General features: G+C 40.2%; 1 protein-coding gene across 3 annotated transcripts in view; it reads left to right on the forward strand.

Moving 5' to 3' along the window:
* SPAG16 (sperm associated antigen 16) overlaps positions 1 to 23,633 on the forward strand; it is a 722,158-nt gene that overhangs the window by 112,383 nt on the left and 586,142 nt on the right. For all 3 annotated transcript variants that reach the window (XM_073306724.1, XM_073306725.1, XM_073306726.1), the window contains one exon: positions 1,389 to 1,519. In XM_073306724.1, coding sequence (XP_073162825.1) covers positions 1,389 to 1,519 — 131 coding nt within the window. The remainder of the gene's footprint in view (positions 1 to 1,388; positions 1,520 to 23,633) is intronic.

Here is a 23,633-nt window from a genome sequence, read left to right on the forward strand (position 1 = left end):
GGCTGGGAACTGCGACCAATGGGAGCTGCAGAGATAGTGCCTGCAAGAGCGAGGGCCCTGCACAGAGCCTCCCTGGCCACCCATTAGCTTAGGGGCTGCAGGGACCTGATGGCTACTTCCTGGGAGCCACAGTAAACACCATTGGGACCCTGCACCCCAACCCCCGCCCCCGCCCGGAGTCCCCTCCCACGCACAAACTCCCTTCCAGAGCCTGCACCTCACAGCTCTCCAACACCCCAGCCCTGAGCCCGCGCCTGCACCCCAAGCCCCTCATCCCCAGAGCTCACATCCCCAGCCTGCAGCCCCCTCTTGCACCCCAAACCCCTCATCGCCGTGTCCCCCCCCCCCGAGTCCACACCCCCAGCCCAAAGCCCTCACTCCCCTCCCGCACCCCAACCCCCTGCCCCAGCCCGGTGAAAGTGAGTGAGGGTGGGGTAGAGTGAGCGACAGACAGAGGGTGGATGGAGCGAGTGGGGGGCGGGCTCTCGGAGAAGGGGCGGGGCGGGGGTGTGTGAGGCGGGGTGTTTTGTTTTATGCGATTAGAAAGTTGGCAACCCTAGACTGAATCCAGGGTTTTTAAATTAGCAAATTAGCAACGTCCTTAAACTTCTTGCTCTAGTGCTGGCTAAACAATATAAAAAGATTTCTATTGGTTAAATAATAACATGTTGCATAACAAGTTGTACTCTGAAGTTCACCTTGTGCTTTATGAAACGAGTATTTGTGGCATATAGAATTTTGGTTACATTTTCTATTGTGTTGCTGTGCTGCTGGCTTAACAAATTTCACTTTTCAGCAACATATATGCCGCCCCAAGCAGGTTCATAAATGGCAATTTGAATTAAAGCATGAGACCCATTTCTTTCTTTTATTTACGTCCATACACCTGCATAAACTTCAGTAACGTTGGATGGGTATAAATGACAGCAGACCTCGGTCATCATTTTCCATTATATTTCACAGTATTTACAGTGTACATTTGCATCGTACTTTGAAAATGTTCTGCTGTGTTGAGCAGCGTAGATGCAGGCTTCAGATTTAGAGAAGGGTGGGGTTTGGGCTCCTTTTAAGAACTAACATTGCTTCAGAAACATACTCCGTGGAACACGCGTTTAAAGAAACAAATAATTAGGTCTTTGAGTATATTCAGGGTAATCATTTATAGACACCAATGCTGTAAACATACTTGTGCATAGCTTTAAGTACATGCATTAGTGTTTGCAGGATTGGAGGCTGACTGCAGTTTACGAGAAGCAATGGTGAAGAACCAATAGTGAGCAACGGAAAAAATAGACAAAACTGTATACATGCAAAATTAAATTGATAAATAATTTGTTACACAAACTTGTGCCGTAATCCCAAGAATGAATACTTTTCTTTTTTCCTAGGATTCAGAATTTCCCATAGATACTCAAGTGAACCCTTTTCTTTCTCGTGCCAAGGAATGCACCCGACCATTGAAATCTGGAGTATACAGGCTGAGCAGCACTTTAAAAGTCCATGATCTAGCAGTCAGCTGGTAGGAACCTTAACAATTTTTTCAGTTTATCATTGTATATCATTGAGTTTTATCTTTCAAAAGGTCATAGAGAACAATTTGCTGAAAGTGGTGAAGGAACTGTTCTTGTTAAACTTCTGAAACAATTGTCAAAAGCACTGTGCAGGCCAAGTGGACTATGCAGAGTCCTTGCTAAGAGACCTAACCCTCGTCTATAAAATGTACAGAGCAGTTGCTCTGAGATTCCCATGCAACATATTTACTGCCATACTCTGATCTCTATTACTCTGGTGTAAATCTAGAATAAATTCATTGAATCCAATGACTTCCTCTAGATAGACGCTTTTAGTAGTTGATGTAACTGAGAACAGAATCTGGCCATTAGAAAATATTAAATTCTGGTGTCTGTGTCCTAGTCCATTTTGTCATAGTGGATTTTCAAACCAGCTGAAAAGCATATGTGATGGACCAACATTCTCAATATATCCATTAAAGATAGCTGGAAGTTTGGCATACAGAATCTGTATGGTAGTTGAGTCTGACAGTATGTACCTCTAATGTTAACAGCCATTCTTTATAGACATTTAAAGAGTGTGTAAATTGGTCTTCATGAGAAATAAAACTAACAGAACTGGATTGCCAAGGAATAATAGATCAGTATGGTGGTAATGCTCATCAGAGTTTGCATCATCTTTTTTTGCTCCATTCTTCATCTACTCTTGAGGAAAGACCTGTAATTTGGACCAAATTTGTAGTGATTTTGTGAGTTTTGTGTAAATGAGCAAGGATAAATGTGCTAAAATTCATGTCCACTTGTGAGCTAAGCTATGTTTTTAATCTAAGGGCCAGGTCCTCAGCTGGTGTAAGTTGACAAAGCTGGTAGCACTGTTCTGCAAAAAGCACTCTGGCTGGGGTGTTGTGGATGGACTCCTAAAGTCACATGCTTTTACCACCATAACAGGACTTTAAAGGAAGTGTTGGGGGAAGCTGAATGTTCTCCATTGTGGACAAAAATGGTTTCCTTTTGGTTGGCAGGTTTGTATTTAATAATATTTTATAATGACAATCTTTTATGTGAAGATGATTGTAAACTCAGGTTCTAGTAGGCTGAATGATAAAAAATGAATGTTTTTGCAGTTGTTTGCAGCCCATTTCCTTGGGTCAAAGTATTAAGTTTTAAATTTGCACACTTAAAGTGCTTTGGGCTGAGGAAGAGTAAACGTGAAAGTCATCTTTAAAAATAGGTTACAGCTAGCAGCAAAGTTCAGAAATTTCTGACAAATTATCTAGGTGTGTTTCTTTGTAAATACATGTTTGAAACCCACCCAGATGCATTTCTTTTGCTATTTATAGATCTTTTGGAACAGTTTTGTACTGTGTACATTGCAGCCATATTACAGGTTCAAGGCTACTAAAGTTATCAGCCTAAAGACACATTGTCTTTCCTCATTTAATTTCACAAAGTTCTTGTTAAATCCATGGAGTTTTCTCCAAAGTACATTTTTTCTTAGATCTTGTATTTTTAGTAATGTGGTTTCTCAAATGTCAGTTGAAGGTCTTCCCAAAAATCAGTGTTTGAAAAATTGGGGAAACACCCAATATATTTTTATGAGGATCTGTCATATACGCAATATACAACAAGTAGAGCTGGTTACAATGTTGCTAACAAAAGGAGGTTTGTATTGGTCAAAATTGTTATCTGCGGTTCTTTCAACCCAAAACTCTTGGTAACTTTACGCTGTGCATGGTGGTGTCAGGAAATAAATCAAGGGGGACATGGCCGTCTGACCAATAGATGGCTGGCACAAACAGGACAACACAAAAATGCTGTCACTTAAAGCTATACTTTACTTAGTCTCAAGCACTTACTCATGTCCGCAACAGGTTAGTAAAACACCCCCAACCCTCAATAATTACCAAAGTTGGGTGTGCCTCTCAAGTCTTCCGATGGCCAATCTTCCATCTGCCAGTGGGGACCCCAAGATGTGTCCACAGGGAGAATCCCCGAAGAGTCCAACTACCCCAAACTTTCTTCCCTTATTTATTCATTAGTATTACAATAACACGTCACTCAAAGAAAACTTGTTAAGCAAGCAATTTCAAAGGTCAAGCAAGAGGTTTCCTTTTGATCATCAATGAGCCAGATGTGTTTTTTCAGAGTTTGCATGCCTTGAGGCTCTGACAGACACATCCCTGAGGGCATATATAGACAAGCTTCCTGTTTTCCTAAAATGCCTATCTCAGCAATTTCAACAGAGATCTCATCAGGAAGGACACCGGGGTCAAGCTGCCCTTTCTGTGGCACCCAAACCCCCTCCCCTCCTGACTCGGTTATGCTAAGGTTGCTACGTAGGCCCTCTTATGGCCTGCTAGCTTGCCTACTTTTAGGAATAAGCAGTAGTGATTCAGGCACTGTACTGGTCTGCCAAGAGCTCCCTGTACAAAAATGTTCTTGTTTGTGAAACTGGAAACAGTTTTTCAAAAATCTGAGTATGTTTCATGAAAATCCATGAAAATCTTATTTGGTTTTATTAGAATGACTGCTAAACCATTTTGACAAATTTTCACAGTAGTTCTTTAAATTTCTGCCTGGCTTTCGATGGACTTGGTTTAGTCATATGAGTGATTTGCTGAATCTACCCCATAGGGTAGGTCATCAATCACTTGATGATTACCTGTTCTGTTAATTCCCTTTGAAGCACGTGACATTGGCCACTGTCGGAAGATGGGATACTGGGTTAGATGGACCTTTGGTCTGACCCAATAAGACCGTTCTTATGTTCTTATATTCTTAAGTTCTAATGTCAACATTTTGACTTATTTTCTCTGGTACAGCTGCATACTGCATGGGGTCTCTGATCCAGTGAGGGAAGATAACTGGGTGTGACTGTGTCTCATTTCTTTCTGCAGTCTGCGTAGGGGAGTTACTAATATTCCTTGCCCAGAAGTGTACAGCCAGGATTTTAGGAGGACACTGATCCTACCTCATGCCCCTCTGTGCACACTAGAAGGGAAAGTGATCCATTCGCAAAAGCATTTAGAAGGTGTATTGCCCAATATTATTTAAAACATACATTTGTTTGTTGTAGCAGGCTAGTCTTCCCCTCAAAGGCCAGCCAATTCTGTTCAGAAGCAGAGCCACTTCAAAAATTGGTGTTTGGACCTTGTAGAGGGGATTATCAGGTCCTGCTAGAAAGGGATGAGGTGACTGACTGATGAGCATCTGATTCCTATGGAGGCTGGAAGGGTGGGTAGTGGGATTTACAGGAAACTGGTTGACTCCTGTGGTAGGCCAGGGGGCAGGGAAGCTCTGAGAAGGGAGCCTCTGAGTCAGGGGGAAAGTAGCTGTTGGGCTTATTTTGAAGTGTTTTATTTTGGGGGTTACTAAAGATGGTCAGTGCAACCAGTAAATGGTACCCTGAAGAAAGGGCCTGAACAAACTCTGGGCTTAGTATTAATACCTCCTGGGTTGGGGAGACACCCAAACACCCTAACTGTAGCTACATACACTCTTTAAAAAACATATATTCCTGTTTGCATGGAAGTGGGTGCTTCTACATCCTTTTAGCCCTACATTATACTCTGTAGTGTAAAGAACAGATTTAAACAGCTATGCCTACCACTGTTGCCATATGACTTTAGAGATAATAAAGGAAAGCAAATATAAACGATTTAGTGAGATTATCAAGGTTTTCCTGATGGGATCAGTCAAAGATATGTTTTCCTCCAAGGATTAACTCATCATTATATTTAATTATACTAGGTTTCCCCATTTGTTATGAGTGGCTTCCAGAGAAGATATTTTTAAAATCTCCTTGAAAATTCAGACCTGTTGACTTGCTGCAGACAGTATTTTAACATCCCCTCATTCTAAAATTACACATTGAGGCTCCAATCCTGCATTGAGATCTGCAAAGGCTCAGTGGTCTGCTGTGCTTTATACTTGTCTAGTTTTGAAGAATTAAAAGGTCAATGCTATAGTTTGGTTCATCATCCAATTTACAGGTGGTTTTCTTATTTTAAATGGAATCTACTTCAGACTGCTTGAGTGTTTAGGATGTGAAGACAGCGTTGCTCATTGTCAGTTATAAGCCTCTTCCTTTAAGAGCCAAGCATTTTAGCTTCTAGGTAAAGGTAAATGCTGTTTACAAAACCTCTGTGGAGCAGTGATGACACCTTCTGGGTATATAGGGAAACCCAGACTTCTAACATGGATTTTTCAGGGTCTTTATCACCTAACATGCTATTACTGTTTACAGAGTTCAAAACTGAGTAAATGGTATTTGAGCAACTACAAATTAGATAATCCAATCAGTATAATGATTAAGCAAGTTCCACACTTAAATAAGTACCTTAGAAGTACCTAAGGGTCATCCATTTGCTGTAAACTTAAAATGGTATTGAACTTAAACTTTCCCTTCAGACATTCTTTCGGGGCTTCCACTGAAGGCCCTGGGCATTGTTCTCGTGAATGAGAGAGGATAATTTAGCTAACACTTTGCAGAATTGTACATCCCATGGCACCAGACAACCATTTGATATATGAGCCATCTACCTGACAGTCAGTCTCTTTAATATACAGAAACTCATTTTTAAAGTTCCCAAATCTTGTGCTTTTTTACAGCTGTTTGAGAAATGAGTTAGGATTCTGTCAGATAATTAAGGACTGTCACCTAAGTAGAAACAGTGTGTGTACATTATATTCATAAAGTATTATCTAATCTGCAAAACCCCTCTCGGCCCCAGAAAATTTCTTTGATGCAATATGACTTGTTGAATCTTTACTGAAAAATATGTGTAACAACTACAAAAGGGCCTCATGGTCTTCATCATGGGAACAACTGGATTAGGGGAATGGAAACTTCGTGAATGCTAATTTACTTACTTTCCTCCTAATTCTTCTTTTGGGGGAATGCAGTTTCCTTCCAGCCCCAGTGGAAGTGGCAGTGGGTCCAGTCACAGAACCAGTGAGTCACCACTCTTATCTACTCTTCCTGGTGAAGGATGTGTGGGGTCTTTCCCTTGCATGAAGCAAAGGAAAGTGCTGACCCTCAGGTCACATCTAGAGCTGACTGGGAATTTTTTGACATGGGTTGTGGGGCTTTTTGGTTGGAAAATAATGGTATGTCAAAACTGAAAAGGTTCATGGAAATTCATTGGTTTTGACAAAACTTTCATTGGAATGTTTCTCTGGTCCAGGATGGAATTTCTTCTCAAAACTAGAGTGATCCCAGAATAACCAAAAGCTCAGTAATTAGGGCACTCATCTGGGATGCGGGAGACCTGGTTTCTCTCTGCTCTGCCTGATTTTGGAGCAAGAGCTTGAATATGGGTCTCCCATATCCAAGCTGAGTATTGTAACTACCAGGCTGTGGAGTCAGCCTCTCACACTCTGGCTGACTGAATATTTAATTATTTATATAAAGTGGAACAGCTCCAACAGGAGAGATTAACTTTATAACCTGATGGTTCAGGCGCTTGCCTGTTATGTGGGAGACCAGTTTCGAGTCCCTGCTCTGCCTGAATCAAAAGCTTCTTTTCCCATATGCCCGGCGAGGGCCTGCCCTAACCACTGGACAACTGTAGGGTGGGTCTGTGGGTCTCTGTTTTTCCACCAAAAGAAAGAAAGAAAGAAAGAAAGAAAGAAAGAAAGACAGAAAAGTCTCATTTGCATTTCACATCAGAACACAAACAAATTTCAATATCTCAATTTTTTTGAAAATCGAATACAGGTTTTCCAGCTAGCCTTAGTCCTGACCAAAGAAAGAGACTGTTTTGACTCTAATGTTCTCTCCTTACAATATATCAGGGGCATATAATGCCTGCAGTGTGAGAATTTTAAAGCTTACTTTATTGCCTTTGCAAACAAATCTTAAGTGAAGTAAAATAGAAATATTTTTGCTTTGCATAACAAGCCAGCTCCACATAACATTACACTGATGATGCAATTTTCTGTAGTCTACTTCTGAAGAGTCTTGGTAAGGTTTAATACACTTTCATGCCTGTGCCAGCTGCATTGTATTTCTTGCCTTTGGAGACTCATAAACACTTTTTTTTTGGCCTAGGATTTAACATCTTGATACAGAGATGGCTGGAGTATATACAAATATTAGCTCATGTATGCCTTCGCACTCACATGTGCACACATATGTTCAAACTTTTAGCAAGAGTGTTTTGATACTTGACTGTCTATTCAGCATTGTTCTATTTTATCTTCACTACTACCTTCAGACTCTTAAGTGCCTTTGTGGTGAGATTATAGTGAGAAAAACCTATTTCAAAAAGTAGTACATGTTTTTCCACAATGAGTAAATGTCAAAGTTGGATGCTGTAGAAAGTAATCGTTGTATCCTGGGGTCCAAGACAACAATATGAGATATATATTTTTTAACCTGCTTACAGATTAGACAGTCCTCCAACTCACTAAGTCTTTCTGCATCTAGCAGCATGAAAGGGATTTAAAAATTTCATTGTGAGATTTAGACTCAAGCCTGATCCTTATAATTGTATGAATAGATCAATATTTTAGTTTTAGGAGACATTTCAAATGTGTGTCCCTGCCTACAGTGATTTAGGAACATAAAATCTTATTGTACTCTCCTGTGGTAAGAGGTAGCAGACAAAGGGCTCAAGACGCAGTTCGCCTCATGGAATTTCCTTCCCACGCTCCCTTCAGAGGAGAGAAGTTTGGGGGAAATGGAAGAGTCAGAGATGGTGGCCTCCCAGCCCCCTAGATCCTTACACATCTTCAGGAGAAATAATTTGCAGCTGCACAGATGTCCACTTGGCTCTCTAGGTTCTCTCTCCCATCGGTAGCACAAGTATTTTTTAGGAGTCATGCCACCATATGCGGACGGTGCCTTTACCCTACTCCCTCTGTGAGCAGACTGCATGGAGAAAAGGTTAACACTAGCAGCACTAACTGCTGCCGAATTTTAAGGTGGAAATGCTACTCTTTAAAGTAAGTACTCCCACTCTCTACCCCTCATATCCTGGCCAGCATCTCCTAACCTCCTAAAGTCCCACCACCTTCTGCTTATTTGGGGTGTCTTCTAGGGCAGGAGAAGTTTGCTGCATTGACTCAGCTTCCCCACTTTGATGGGTTCAGGGGCTCCCCAATCTTTAATCCTTTTTAAAGTTTACTCTTGTAATGGCATGGCTGAAATAGAGCCCTCTTATGGACCTTCTTGGCTGGACCTTAGAGCCCCTTTGTGGACCTTGACATGGCTGCAGATCTCTATGGGAAGAGAGGCATGCAAGAAAGTCTCTGTCCCCTATGTCCACTGGGGCTCTCCTATCGTCTTAATCTCTTCAGGGGTCAGGAGGGACTTAGGATCTAGCTCCAAAATGTTCTCCAGCAAAAAGTAATGTCAATTCACTATGGGGTCATCCCAACTCTCCTCAACTGTTTTAGTTGAGCATTGCTCTCTCTTTGCATTTTCAATCTTTTTTCATACAAAGTTTTGTGCTTGGTATTCAGTGGTGCATGCAGAGGTTCACCCCCTATCGTTCAGAAATAACTTTTTTTTATATGATGATCACTTTAATGTCAGCTGAACAAAAATAGACAGTTTAAATTGAGGATTCATTCCCCGCCCCTGGAAATGAATCTCAAATGCTATCTTTAGAAATATGAAAGAAAAGTCTAATACAACTTGTGAGGCAAGTTTTGGAGAAAATGCTACTGTTTCCAGATTTGAAAGGCAGAGCATAATAAAATCTGTTATATAGTATCTTCTTGAGCTACGGTCCTGCATTTTGAATAGTTTCTTCTATTCCAAAAACAAAACTTGATTCAAATGGGAAAATAGAGAAGAAATATTTAAATTCTGCCTTGATCTTACCCTTTTCACAGTCACTCTATTTTAAATCATCTATGAAACCATTTTGAGGAGTTAATGCAGGGAAAGGCTGATCAGTCTTTGTGCTTTCAGTAAGTTTTTTTTGTTTTTTCACCCTATTAATTTTGTGCTCTTATCTATCCTGTTCAGTTACTTTTTTAATGGTTAAAATAATTTAAAGTGTCAGTTTTTGCAATTTAAGAAATGCAATGACCATGCCTTTATAAATGCCGTTTATTCCCCATCTGGGCTGTCATTTTTTTTTTTCTGCCCTTGATGAAGAACTGTCAAATGTGATTTTCTTTAAAGAAGTGGAATTTTCATTCTCCTACCACCAACATTTTAAAAAACTCAGAAACCCCAAGCATAATAGAAGATTGATTTATCCCTTATATCTTTCTGAAGAAGGTCACTGGGCCAGAAGGAGATAGTGAGAATGACTCTCTAGCCTGGTAGTTAGGGAGCTTGTCTGGGTAGTGGGAGACCCAAGTTCATGTTTCTGCTCCAGTTACTATTTAATTATTTATACACAGTGGAACAACTTCCACAGGAGAGACTGAGAGAGACCCAGTATATCCTCTGGGGTGAGACTAGGGCACTGTCCTCCAATGTGGGAGACTCAGTCCCTTCTCTATATCAGGCTGAGGGGGGACTGAACCAGTCTTCCCCATGTGGCAGATGACTGCCCTAACAGTTAGACTGAAGCTTAAAAGGGAGACAGCAACACCATCACCTCCTCCAGCTGTTTTGTGAATGGTGCCTCACTCCTGAAAGAATTTCCTTCCCACCCTCCAAAATCCCCACATTTTTATGTGGGCTTTCTCTTTGCCAAAAAACAAAAAATATCACCCAGCTCTACCTATGACAACTGCTTACATGGAAAAGTAATATTAGGAAAGTGCCAGATATATTTTAGCTGTCATTTTAATAAGGAGAAAGAGCTAGCAATCCATGCATCATCCACAAGTGTTATGTGGATCACGACTTGTGAACCTCTGCTCTAGAAGGTTTCTGGTTATCATAGGCCTGTAAGACTTGGAATACCTACTCTTCATGCCTGTGTAGACAACTTCTGACACTAGTGATTTCCCTCTAGGTGACATGATGAAGACCTCTAAGTTGACTGGTTGAATCGAGGTCAGTAGTGATTGCAAGTCACTTCTTTCATTCTATATATCAAATGAGGGGTAGGTCTCGTTGTTGTTGTTGTTCTGGTGTGCTTGCTTTCAGAAGCACCTTCTTGTGTTCTGCCCTGTTATGTGGTATGGCACAACCAATGTCTGAACATCACTCAGCGAAGTCCCAGATTGAACAGCAATGGAATAGTTTCACTGTATCTGTTTAACGCTATCCATTTAATTAGACATGCACAAAGTGGAATTTATATCCAAGAGGATTTGCTTTGATTTCAGTTGCCATCATTTAAACTTGGCAGCAAATTTCTGGATGTTGAGATTCATAAGAAAATGAGATATTTCTTCGGAAAGAGCAAAGAGAGAACAGTGATGATTAAATGTATATCTGAGTCAGCATACATACAGCTTGCCAATAATGAAGGAAGGTTGTACTTTGGGGAAGTTTAAAATATTCTTGAATGAAATTTCATCAGAACCCAGGAATTTTCTATATATGATATAGTAAAACTAGAGAAAAGGGGAAACTAAAGAGGACACTAAATTAAAATAAATAAATCATACTTAAGATAAATAAGTGGCTTACATAATAGACAGGTTTCAGAGTAGCAGCCGTGTTAGTCTGTATCCGCAAAAAGAACAGGAGTACTTGTGGCACCTTAGAGACTAACAAATTTATTAGAGCATAAGCTTTCATGAGCTACAGCTCACTTCATCGGATGCATAGATTGGAACATATAGTAAGATATATATACATACAGATAAGTTGGAAGTTACCGTACAAACTGTGAGCGGCTAATTAGTTAAGATGAGCTATTATCAGCAGGGGAAAAAAAACTTTTGTAGTGATAATCAAGATGGCCCATTTAAACATTTGACAAGAAGGTGTGAGGATACTTAACATGAGAAATAGATTCTACATGTGAAATGACCCAGCCACTCCCAGTCTCTATTCAAACCCAAGTTAATGGTATCTACTTTGCATATTAATTCAAGCTCAGCAGTTTCTCCTTGGAGTCTGTTTTTGAAGCTTTTCTGTTGCAAAATTGCCACCCTTAGATCTTTTACTGAGCGGCCAGAGAGGTTGAAGTGTGCTTCTACCAGTTTTTGAATGTTATGATTCCTGATGTCAGATTTGTGTCCCTTTATTCTTTTGCGTAGAGACTGTCCGGTTTGGCCAATGTACATGGCAGAGGGGCATTGCTGGCACATGATGGCATATATCACATTGGTAGATGTGCAGGTGAACGAGCCCCTGATGGCATGGCTAATGTGATTAGGTCCTATGATGGTGTCACTTGAATAAATATGTGGACAGAGTTGGCATCGGGCTTTGTTGCAAGGATAGGTTCCTGCGTTAGTGTTTTTGTTGTGTGGTGTGTGGTTGCTGGAGAGTATTTGCTTCAGGTTGGGGGATTGTCTGTAAGCAAGGACTGGTCTGTCTCCCAAGATCTGTGAGAGTGAGGGATCATTTTTCAGGATAGGTTGTAAATCTTTGATGATGCGCTGGAGAGGTTTTAGTTGGGGGCTGAAGGTGACAGCTGGTGGCGTTCTGTTATTTCCTTTGTTGGACCTGTCCTGTAGTAGGTGACTTCTGGGTACTCTTCTGGCTCTGTCAATCTGTTTTTTCACATCAGCAGGTGGGTATTGTAGTTTTAAGAATGCTTGATAGAGATCTTGTAGGTGTTTGTCTCTGTCTGAGGGGTTGGAGCAAATGCGGTGGTATCTTAGAGCTTGGCTTCAAAAACAGACTCCAAGGAGAAACTGCTGAACTTGAATTAATATGCAAAGTAGATACCATTAACTTGGGTTTGAATAGAGACTGGGAGTGGCTGGGTCATTACACATATTGAATCTATTTCCTTAAGTATCCTCACACCTTCTTGTCAACTGTCTAAATGGGCCATCTTGATTATCACTACAAACGTTTTTTTTTTCTCCTGCTGATAATAGCTCATCTTAACTAATTAGCCTCTCACAGTTTGTATGGTAACTTCCAACTTATATCTATCTATCTATCTATCTATCTATCTATCTATCTATCTATCTATCTATCTATCTATCTATCTATCTATCTCTTACTATATGTTCCATTCTATGCATCCGATGAAGTGAGCTGTAGCTCACGAAAGCTTATGCTCAAATAAATTGGTTAGTCTCTAAGGTGCCACAAGTACTCTTGTTCTTTTTACATAATAGAATTATTTCAAGAGTAATGCAAAGTGCTCTTAATACTTTTGTTACTCAAAAATAATGCACACAATTGTCTATATTATTTTAATGATGGATTAGATTTGCCAATAATTGCTTTGTAATTTCTACTGTAAAGCACTTTCTTTGAGGCTTTACTGTACAAATTGAAAATTAATTTGGTAATGCCCTCAGGCTTTTGTTTTTATTAATCTGACAGTTTACTTGAATGTTATGCATATATTAAAAAGTGGTAAAAAATGGTAAAAACAAACACAGAGAACCCAAACTTTTCATTAAAGTCCAGTCATACATAAATACATTTAAGGTTTTAAATTTGTCTCTTTATAATACAGCACACCAGCAGTGGCATTTCAGTTGTACACAACTTTATTCCCAAATATATTTTGGGTTGATGCATCTCATGTGGGTTTTGTCCATGAAATAAAAGTGTTTGAAAAATTTGAGAAAAATCTGTTCAGCCATTTGTCATTGTCTGAGCATTTTAAACTGGTTTTCTGCCATTAAGGTGAGCATAGTACTTGATCTGCAGTGACTGCCATAGGTCTTTAGAGAAAGGAAACATGCAAATATGTATACCCTGTAGAAGTTCTGGTCAAGTTTACATGTATAGGGTGCGTGTGTGCGTGCGTGTGTGTGTGTGTAATATAATTGGACAAATACAAAGGTTGTATTGTTGGGACGTTTACAGCATTGTTGAATTGGGGGGAGGGATAGCTCAGTGGTTTGAGCATTGGCCTGCTAAATCCAGGGTTGTGAGTTCAATCCTTGAGGGGGCCATTTAGGGATCTGGGGCAAAAATCGGGGATTAGTCCTGATTTGAACAGAGGGTTGGACTAGATGACCTCCTGAGGTCCCTTCCAACCCTGATATTCTTTGATTCTATGACATTTATCAAAACCAAAGAGTACTAAAGACAAGGGAAAGTGAGGTGCCTTACCAAAAAGAGGGCACTCCACTGACATAAATAAAATGTAAGCAATACAAATATGGAACTGAGTAACTTAAATAATGGAATAATTACAAGAGTAATGCAAAGTGCTCCTCAAATCATTCACAATAAGTTTCTACTCAGGAGTAGCTGATGCGAAGATAAATTCCTTAATATCTAATATGTGAGCTACTCAGATATTATATGTGTCATAGAGCAACCTTTAAATTACTAATAAAATCAGTGTTTGCCCACACAATGAGACAGGTTGTGATGGACCTTTTCATAGGTGCTGTGTAGAGAAGACGGCTCAGGGAATCTTCCACTACCTTATGCACCTTACACGAAGAACAGGGATAATAGCAACTCCTATGCTTTGGCGAGTGTAGGGACTGCTTCCTCTTTGAGACTGCAGGGATGCATGTTACCTCAAAGGGGGCAGGGAGTTGGGGCTGCACACCTCAACCTCTGCTTCAGTTCCAGTGGAAGGAGATTGCCCCATCAGAGCATCTGTATCAATTGTGCCTCCTTGAAGGCATCCACACCCCCACACCCCTTCTCCCATGTCTAAGATACCATTGGTTTTCCTACTTTTAGAAAGGAAATACCTGGCAACTGTCTAATATTGCTAAATGTTGATTTTTTCATCGCAATCATTGAATGACTGTTCAATTAACTAACTGCTGGATTTGTTAGATATATTGATTTCACCAAATATGGGTCTGATTTCTCCACTGCACTGGTCCAGGTTTACACTGCTCTTACTCCATTGAAATTCACAGAATTACACTTCAGTAAAGAGTGAATGAGACCCTGTGTAGTTAATGATGGTGGGTTTGTGAGTATGTTCACAATGCATAAAAATAGAATTGTTTTAAAAAGATACAGTACCACTCCTGATTATATTTTACTTGATTTATCTTAACTGCAAATACATTTTCTTTAGCTTAAACCCCTAAAACATCCGTTTTCGTAAATTCCATGAGCTGTCCACATGTTGATAAGATTAACAGAGAACATACGATGCTAACCAGGATAGTGAAATTGTTTAAAAATTACCGAAAAATAGACACAAGCTGTTCAAGAGGAAAATAAATTCCTTGGAGTTTGACTTGGAATGTTGAAACTGATATAATGCTGAAATAGTCCAACAGGTGAAATTCACTGTTGGACTTTTCCCAGCACAATTCTCTGCCAGTTCCTCTGTCAGTGAATTGCCTTCTTAGTCTTTCAAAAAATATATCTCTCTGGAGATCTTCTAACATTATAGTTTTAACTGTCCAAATACACCCATCAGGAAAGTAAGTGAAACAGAACACTCTAGATTTTTCTTCAGGATGGTTTATCATTCCTTTTTAAAAATAATCATTTAATTTCTGTACACAGTCTCAATTTTTAGGCATATTTTAGGTGCAATAATCATTTATTTCCTGATGTTGATGACAGGACTTGACATAATATTTCACATTTAGAAATTCAATAATGCATTTTTAAAACACTTGTTTTTTTTTAAAAAAGATACTGTATAAAGAACAGTTTGTGTATTGCATATAAGACTAAGGTTTTGTTCCCCCTTCTCCCCTCTCTCTCCCCAGTTTGTAAATATGCTAGCATGCCATAAAAAGCGCCCTACCATATGATAAATATACATGAACTAGTGAAAGATGCATGAATGTGATCAGTTGTGACAGTAGATTTATTTAGATAATGGGCATGATTCAGCATTACTCTAGGTCAGGGATCGACAACCTTTGGCATGCAGCCCACCATGGTAAGGCCCCTGGCGGGCTGGGCGAGTTTGTTTACTTGCTGCATCCGCAGGTTCAGCTGATCGTGGCTCCCATTGGCCGTGGTTCACCACTCCAGGCTAATGGGGGCTGCAGAAAGTGGCAGCCAGAACATGTCTCAGCCCGCGCTGCTTCCTGCAGCCCCCATTGGCCTGGGACGGTGAACCGCGGCCAGTGGGAGCTGCGATCGGCTGAACCTGCGGACTCGGCAAGTAAACAAAGTGGCCCGGCCCGCCAAGGGGCTTACCCTGGTGGGCCACGTGCCAAAGGTTGCCTATCCCTGCTCTAGGTTTATGCCATCCCAGCTGGTGTAAAATCCCTTGAGGACTATAACCAGCTGTCATAAATTATAGCAGATCCTGCCTGTGCCATGGTCAACACAGATTGGCCCAGAGAATGGAGTGGCAACAAATTCTTGATCCTCCACCATCTCTTGCCTCCCATGGATATTAGCACAGGAGAGAATCTGGGGAAGAACTGGAGGCATTCGTTAGTGAACTAGGCCAAATATATCTAGAGCAAGAAAGAACCATTGACAAAAAATGGCTGAAAGACTACACTTTTTGCCAATTAACTATGGAAAAAGCAGATGATGGAAGTAGCACAATTATTAAAAAATTAAGTACTTTGTAGGGGAAATGAACTTACAAGAATCAGGGCCAGGTGAAATCCACCAGAGTATTAAAGGAATTATCTGAGAAATGATTAGCATCCTTATCAGTTATATTTAGTTGCTTCTTTTGGACAAAGGTCTCTGATAAATGATGTAGTGAAAATAAAAACAGTCTTCTAAAAGAAAAGCAAAGGACTCCCGTTAGTTTAATGTTAAGACCAAGTGAAATTTTGGAGCATTTGAAGAAAAAAACTCACGTATCTGACATGTTGTTACATGGTATTATTCATGTACAACCATAGAAATTAGTAACAGAAAACATGTATTTAGTTCCTCTTGCCCTTACCATGCTAAGGCAGTATTGTTCTTATGTGGCATATTCCTTATGTTGGGCCTCGTGTTGAGGTGGAGCTTACTCATTGTAAGTAATACTATTAAACATATTATGCAACAGGTATGTAACCCATTCTACTGAGTGGGAATTTTGTGTATTGGTATTAGGTAGCAAACCCTAAAGTAGACAAAATCGATCTCTGCTTGCTGTTTGAATATACAGTCATCACATTTTTCTAACATGTATTTGCATAACTTTTTAGTCCCCAGATTGGTAAAAGTTTGCCAAACTGCAATAAAGTGCTTATCTTCTCATAGGCAGTTCAGTGTCATCATTATTGATATTTCCATAGTCAAAAAGATTTGTGTGCATTACATTCATTTTTTTTATTGTAATTGTTTGTTTTCATGGGACCCTAGGTAAATCCTATCACTTTATCAAGCTGTCTTAACATATGATTATTAAAGGGACACAGTCGACTTTCCAATCACATTTCTTTCTGAAAATTGTATAGCTGTTAGAAGTAAACTTTCAGATCATTGGGATTGTAAGATTCTAGGAAAATGTTTTTTTCCTCTATTCAGACTGGGACCAAGTGTAATTCTGTGGACAAGTAAATGATGGAAAGGAGAGGAAAGTGTCATCTGAGTCATAAAAATCTACAGAAACATAAATTTAAATTGTGTCATCCTCTGCAGCGTGCAACGGGGGGGAACTCACTCCGCCCCCCCAACCCCCACCCCACCCAATCCAGGTCTCTCGGTGGAAATTTTGATAATATAGGGTGGCCTGAAACGGGTCAGCTTGGGTATCATTCGAAAGCTCTTTTTCCCACAAACACAATGGTACCAAACATGACAGACCCAGAACAGTTATGTAGCTATATATTCAATAAAAGGTTTAAAAAACAATGTATTAATTATACTTTAACACAGGCATGTCAAACATGCAGCCCTCACAAAGTTAACTTGGAGCTGTCCACAGACAGTACAGTTAATGCTCAGAACATGATACCAGATTAATTTTTTAACGTTAGATTATATAAATGGAAGGAGTGCTTCAAGCTGATATGCCATCATCTGCAAAAAAGCTGAGACATGGTATTGATTATCAGATTTGTTTATTATTCTAAAAGTTGTAATGAGGCACTGGTTAAGACATCAGCAAGAAATTCCCAGAATCCATCTGCAAACGGTATGGACATAGTATACATTATATAACATAATTACAATCCCAAAATAATTTATTACGAAGTCCTTTGTTTCACTTTGGTCTTGCTCATTGTTATGCATCAGTAGGGAGACAGAGTATCAACTAGTAGCTGAAACTTTGGAGAATACCACTGTGTAGAATTTGATTAAACACGATGTGTGTTGGCACCTTACATGCTCTAAGAAGTGCACCCATAAACTGAACTTGGCAAAGTTGGAGAGGAACTACATCAAGAACCAGGAACAAGTTGAAGATGCTGGGGCAAGTGCTAGCTGTCGGAAAGACTTGCCTTATACTAGATCCCATGGCATGCATCTTGAGTACAGATGCTTCCTCTGTGATAAGCCCAAGGACATCCATTAAGCACAGTTTCAACATGTCAGACAGGTGAGAATCTATATGAAGCAGTCATTCTTACCGAGAATGTTGCATGGAAAATAAACTGAGTGCATTGACCCAAAGATGCCCAGGCATATGACATTCGGTGTGCTACACTGAAAATGTGTGTAATGTGTTGCGTTAAAAGGTAAAAGCAACAAATTCTGATTTTACTCCTGCACACTGGCTGGCTCAGCTGGAGTTCATAAATTGCTTCAGAGAGGCAGTAATGGACGGGAAAGTGGTGGCAATGGCCAATGCAGAGGCTAAGTATGGAGAAATACGTGCTTTGAACAGGATTGAAGAGGAACAAACGTTTAGCAGAAAGGCTTGTAATGCACTTATTGAAGATGAACTGAGGGATATGGATGTCCTTTTTAGCAATCCTATTTGCAGGAATGAATCATCACACATACCCTTAAAAGCAGCAGAAGACATGGCACTATCAAAAGCAGAAGAAAGCACTGATGTCAACAGTAATATGAAGTCTCTGTTTGCAGCTGTTATTCTTTTTAATGAAAAATAATTTTGTCCTGCAGTAGAGGCGAGTTTCAGGGAACCACAGCTGATGCCAAACTGGGGGGGGAACTGGCATAACTTGTACTTCTTTAAATGGTGAATTGTGGTTACAGTGTACCAGCAAGTATACCAGTAAGCAAATAGAGCACCAGGCTGGCATGGAACTATAGGGTTAGAAAGTACAATGAAGGTCATCTGGTCTAACCCCCTGCCAAGATGCAGGATTTGTTGTGTCTATACCATTCAAGACAGATGGCTATTCAGCCTCTTTTTGAACTCCTCCAGTAAAGGAGCTTCCATGACCTTCCTAGGCAGCCTGTTCCATTGTCCTACTGTTCTTACAGTTAGGAATTTTCCCCTAAAATTTAATCTTAATCTGCTATGCTGTAGTTTGAATCTCTGTGTCAAGAGAGAACAACTGTTCTCCATCTTTTCTTTTTATGGCAGCCTTTCAAGTATTAGAAGACCACTATCATGTTCTCCCTTAATCTCCTATTTCAAAACTAAACATAGCCAGTTCCTTCAGCCTTTGCTCATGTGGCTTGCATTCAATCCCTTTGATCACCTTTGTCACTTGCTGCTGGATCCTTTCAAGTTTCTCTACATCCTTTCTGTGCATTGGTGACCAAAACTGGACACAGTACTCCAGCTGAAGCCTAACCAGCACCGAGTAGAGTGGTACTATCATCTCCTGTGACTTGCATGCTATGCCTCTGTTAATACAATCTGTAACTGCATTTGTGTTTTTGTTGTTGTTTTTGCAACAGCATCACATTGTTGACTCATATTGAGATTGTAATCCACCACAACTCCCAGATCCTTCTCAGCAGTGCTGCTGCAACACCAGTTATCATGCATTTGGATTTTCTTCCCTCAGTGTAGTACCTTACATTTCTTTAAATTTTATTTTGTTCTCTAATTTGTCAAGATCCCTCTGAATCTTAGCTCTACCCTCCAAAGTGTTGGCAACACCCTTAGCTTTGTATCAGCTGCAAATGTGATCAGTCTGCTCTCTATTCCTACATCCAGGTCATTAATAAAGATGTTAAACAACACCAGACCCAGAACAGATCCCAGTGGAACCCCACTTGAGACCTCCTTCCAATCTGACATCATTCAATTAATAGATCTGACATGTTCTTTACTTATCCTGATCTGTATCCCTTCCCCTTTATTGTCCTAGTTGTCCAGTCACATGCTATTTTTTGTGAGACGACTGAAGCAAAGTAGGCATTGAGCAGCTCTGCCCTTCTATCATCGTCTTCATTCAGCAACAGACCCACACTGTTCCTGATCTTTTTTTGTCTGACATATTTAAAGAACCCCTTCCTGTCTCTCACATTCCTTGTCAGGTGTAACTCATTCTTTGTCTTGCATTTCCTGATTTTTGTCCCTACATACTCACTCTGTTCCCATGTATACTTTCTTGGTGATGTGCCCCTGTTTCTATTTCCTGTATGTATCCCTTGAGAATTTTAGATTGTTCCTTGTGCAGCCACATTGGCGTCCTGTGGCTCTTATCTTCCCTATGCATTGGAATAGCTTGATGTTGAGCTCCTAGTATTACATATTTTAGGAACTGCCCATCTCCTTCAAATCTTTTTCTACCTAATTAGTCTTTCCATAGGATCTTGCCTACTGAGTTCGTTTAAATCTGCCATTCTGAAGTCCAGTGTCCTTGTTTTGCTGTTCTCATGTCCTCCTTTCCTTAGGATCTTGAATTCTATGAGATCATGATCACTTCCTCCAACATTTCTGACCACCTTCACGTTCACAACTAATTCATCCCTGCTGGTCAATAACAGATCAAAAATGGATGACCCCTTGTTTCCTGAGCTTTCTGAATCAGAAAGTTGTCCCCTACACATGCCAGGAACTTGTAGGACATATGTTTTGTGGTAATAGTCTTCCAATAGATATCAGGGAAGTTAAAATTCCCCATTAATACTAGCTCATATACGCTAGCTAATCTTGTTACCTGCTTGTAGAATGCCTCATTCACTTCCTCTTGATTTGGTAGTCTATAATAGACCCCCATCATCACATTGCTACTATTCTTTTACATTTTTATCTTCACCCAGAGACTTTTAGTATGTCGACTGCTCACTTCCTGTTGGACCTCAGAGCAAGTGTGTATGTTTTTGACATACAGTACAACACCTCCTCCGTTCCCCCTATATATCCTTCCAGAACAAGTTATCTCCCTCAGTGCTGGTGCTCCACTCATGGGAGCTGCCATCTTATCATGAAGCCTCATGTATGAGTGCTGAAATGAAAAGATTTACAAAGTCTGCTACTTTTACCCTCGTGTAAACATTGTATAACGGGTTTTTGCAGCAAGGTAATGACTGCTTGCATTCAGACAGAATTCTAACAGGTCTTCAATCAGTTGCATCCCTATTTTGAAAATCCAAATGTATCTTGCACTGGTTGCCTCTTGTAGACAATTCCTGTTCACTAAAGCAAAAACAGTGCCCTTTTTCACTAGTTGGCAAATAATGCATTGTTCAGAAGATCCTGTTGAGTGATGTTCAGGTTCAAGACGGCCTTCATATTTCATCTATGGAATACCTGATGAGAAATATAACTACTACTACATGAATATTGTTTTAAAACAAATAAATTATACATATTTACCAGTATGTAGCTTATTTGTGTGTTCCCTTTATGCATTGCCTTCGCTGACAATGAAAATGTGTTTGACAACATAGCGCTCATTGCAGTGCTGAAAGCTCTTGCGGAACAGGGCATCAACACAAATTATATCAAACTATTAAAGGAAGTAAACTCTGACTGCACTGTGGATATAACTCTGTTATACACTCCCCTTCTTATCCCAGTCAAAAAAGGTGTGAAGCAAGGAGACATGGTTTCACCGAAACTCGTCACAGCCTGCCTTGAAATGGTAATGAGGCAGATGAATTGGAAGGGTGGAATCAGTGTCAATGGAGAGCAGTTAAACCACCTCAGATTCACGGATGATATCACGTTGATTGCCGAAAACACTATCAAACTACAGAAAATGCTGTGAGAATTCAACAAAAAAAGCAGCCAAGACGGACTGAAAGTGAACTGCCCTAAAATGAAATGTATGCTGTCTTATGCCTTGCCAAAAGCCCAAATAATAGTCAAGGGAGAACAAATAGAAGAAGTTGAACAACTATGACTATTTGGGCCAAGAAATTAATGTGCGCCACGATCAGGATGGCAAAGTCTCACGAAGAAAGAAAACTGGCTGGCACACATTCAATTCTATCAGGGATGTTCTCCAAGGAAAAATCCACAAGGCAACACGTGCCAACTTCTTCAATTCAACAGTACTGCTGGCAATGTTGTATGGCAGCGAAACATGGGCGTTGACGAAGGTAGAGGAGCAACAACTGTCTGTCACGGAGAGGGCGATGGAAAGAAGAATTCTGGGGATTTCAATCCGCGACTGACTCCCCAGTGAAGTGATCAGACAGCAGAGTGGAGTGCCGGACATTATTGAAAGCAGGTACAGTAAAATGTGGGCATATAGTTAGACTCACTGACAATCAATGGACTACAGCTGTCACCAAGTGGTACCCATGGGAACTGAAACAACTCGACTGACCTCCAAAGAGATGGGAAGATTTTATTGTGAAAATGCATGGCCGCACATGGAAGAGGAAGGCCAGGATAAGAGAAGAATGGAAGACGTGTTGTGATCAGCACAACTAAATGAGGGCTGAAGGTTTGATTGATCAAGGTGATGTAGCTTATGTGACAGGTATCTAAATCAATACTCAACCCCCTTACACTGTAACCAAGAGTAAGCTTTAGGTTAAGTTAGTGGTTAGGGCTAATAGAGGAGAAATTATGGAAATGCACAGTGTGATGTAGTTTATTAGAGAGACAGGCGGGTGATGTATTCTTTTATTGGACCAACTTCTGTTGGTGAAAGAAACAAACTTTCAAGCAACACAGAGCTCTTCATGAGGTCTGGGAAAGGTACTCGAGTGTCACTGCTAAATTCGAGGTAGAATAGATTGTTTAGCATGAGTAGTTAACACATATTCTAAGGGACCATTCAAGATGAAGTGGCCCATTAACACGTCTGCAGTCAGAAGACAGAAAAGGTGGGGGGAGGGGTTAGATAGTTGTAATAAGCCATAAATCCAGTATCTTTATTAAGTCGATGGTTTTTAGTATCTAGCAAAATTATGATTTTAAGCTCCCTGGCTCATCTTTTGAAGGTGTTGTGCAGGTTTCCTTTGAGGATAAGGTTACAGATGAAGTGATTGTTTTGTGAGAAGTGTTCGTCCACAGTCAATATGGCATTATTACTTTTTTTCTTGAGTTCATTCGAGAGCTGTAGTGACTGTCAGGTTCCACCCACCTAGTTGTTATTGGAGCACTTAGAGTTCTGGATTAGGTACACCACATGTTGTGATAGGCATGTGTAGGATCCATAGATCTTGAAATATGCATTGGGGGGTATTGATCATTGTAGCAATGGTGATGTGTCTATGGGTTTTGCATCTGTTATGGCAGGTTTTGATGCTGCATTGAGTTGATGTGTCCTGGTCTGTGAGGAGCTTGCTTCTGATGAGGAGTTTGGTGAGGCTGGGGGATTGTTTGAAGGCCAGAAGAGGGGGGTTAGGAAAGATTTCTTTCAGGATATAGTCCCCATCGAGTATGGGTTGTAATTGTTTAATGATACCTGTTATGTTGTGTATGATACTTTGTATAATGTACAGCAGTGCATTTAATGCTTTCACATAATCAAAAATACCTGAAAAGTGGTTAGTTTACTTAATCTTAAATTGTCCTTACTGCAAAACCAACAAAAATTAAAGTTTCAGAATAGCAGCCGTGTTAGTCTCTATCCGCAAAAAAGAAAAGGAGTACTTGTGGCACCTTAGAGCTTTTGTGAGCTACAGCTCTCTTCAAAGTGAATATCATCACTTGACCAGAGGAAGCAGAGTACAATCTTCAACTGAGATCTCTCCCTGCATTTTCTGATAGCACAGTATTGCAAATTAGGAATGTATTCCATATTTAGTCCCTCTCCATTACTTTCTATTTATTTTTTTAAGTTACAAATGGTAGCCATTTTCTTTTGTTTTTACTTACCTTAAAGTTCAAAACATAGCTTGATAAGCATCATTTTCAGATGCAGCACATTCAAATTATGACAGAAAATAATTTTAGC

The sequence above is a fragment of the Lepidochelys kempii genome, chromosome 11, assembly GCF_965140265.1.
Source record: "Lepidochelys kempii isolate rLepKem1 chromosome 11, rLepKem1.hap2, whole genome shotgun sequence".
In the NCBI taxonomy this organism is placed as follows: Eukaryota; Metazoa; Chordata; order Testudines; family Cheloniidae; genus Lepidochelys; species Lepidochelys kempii.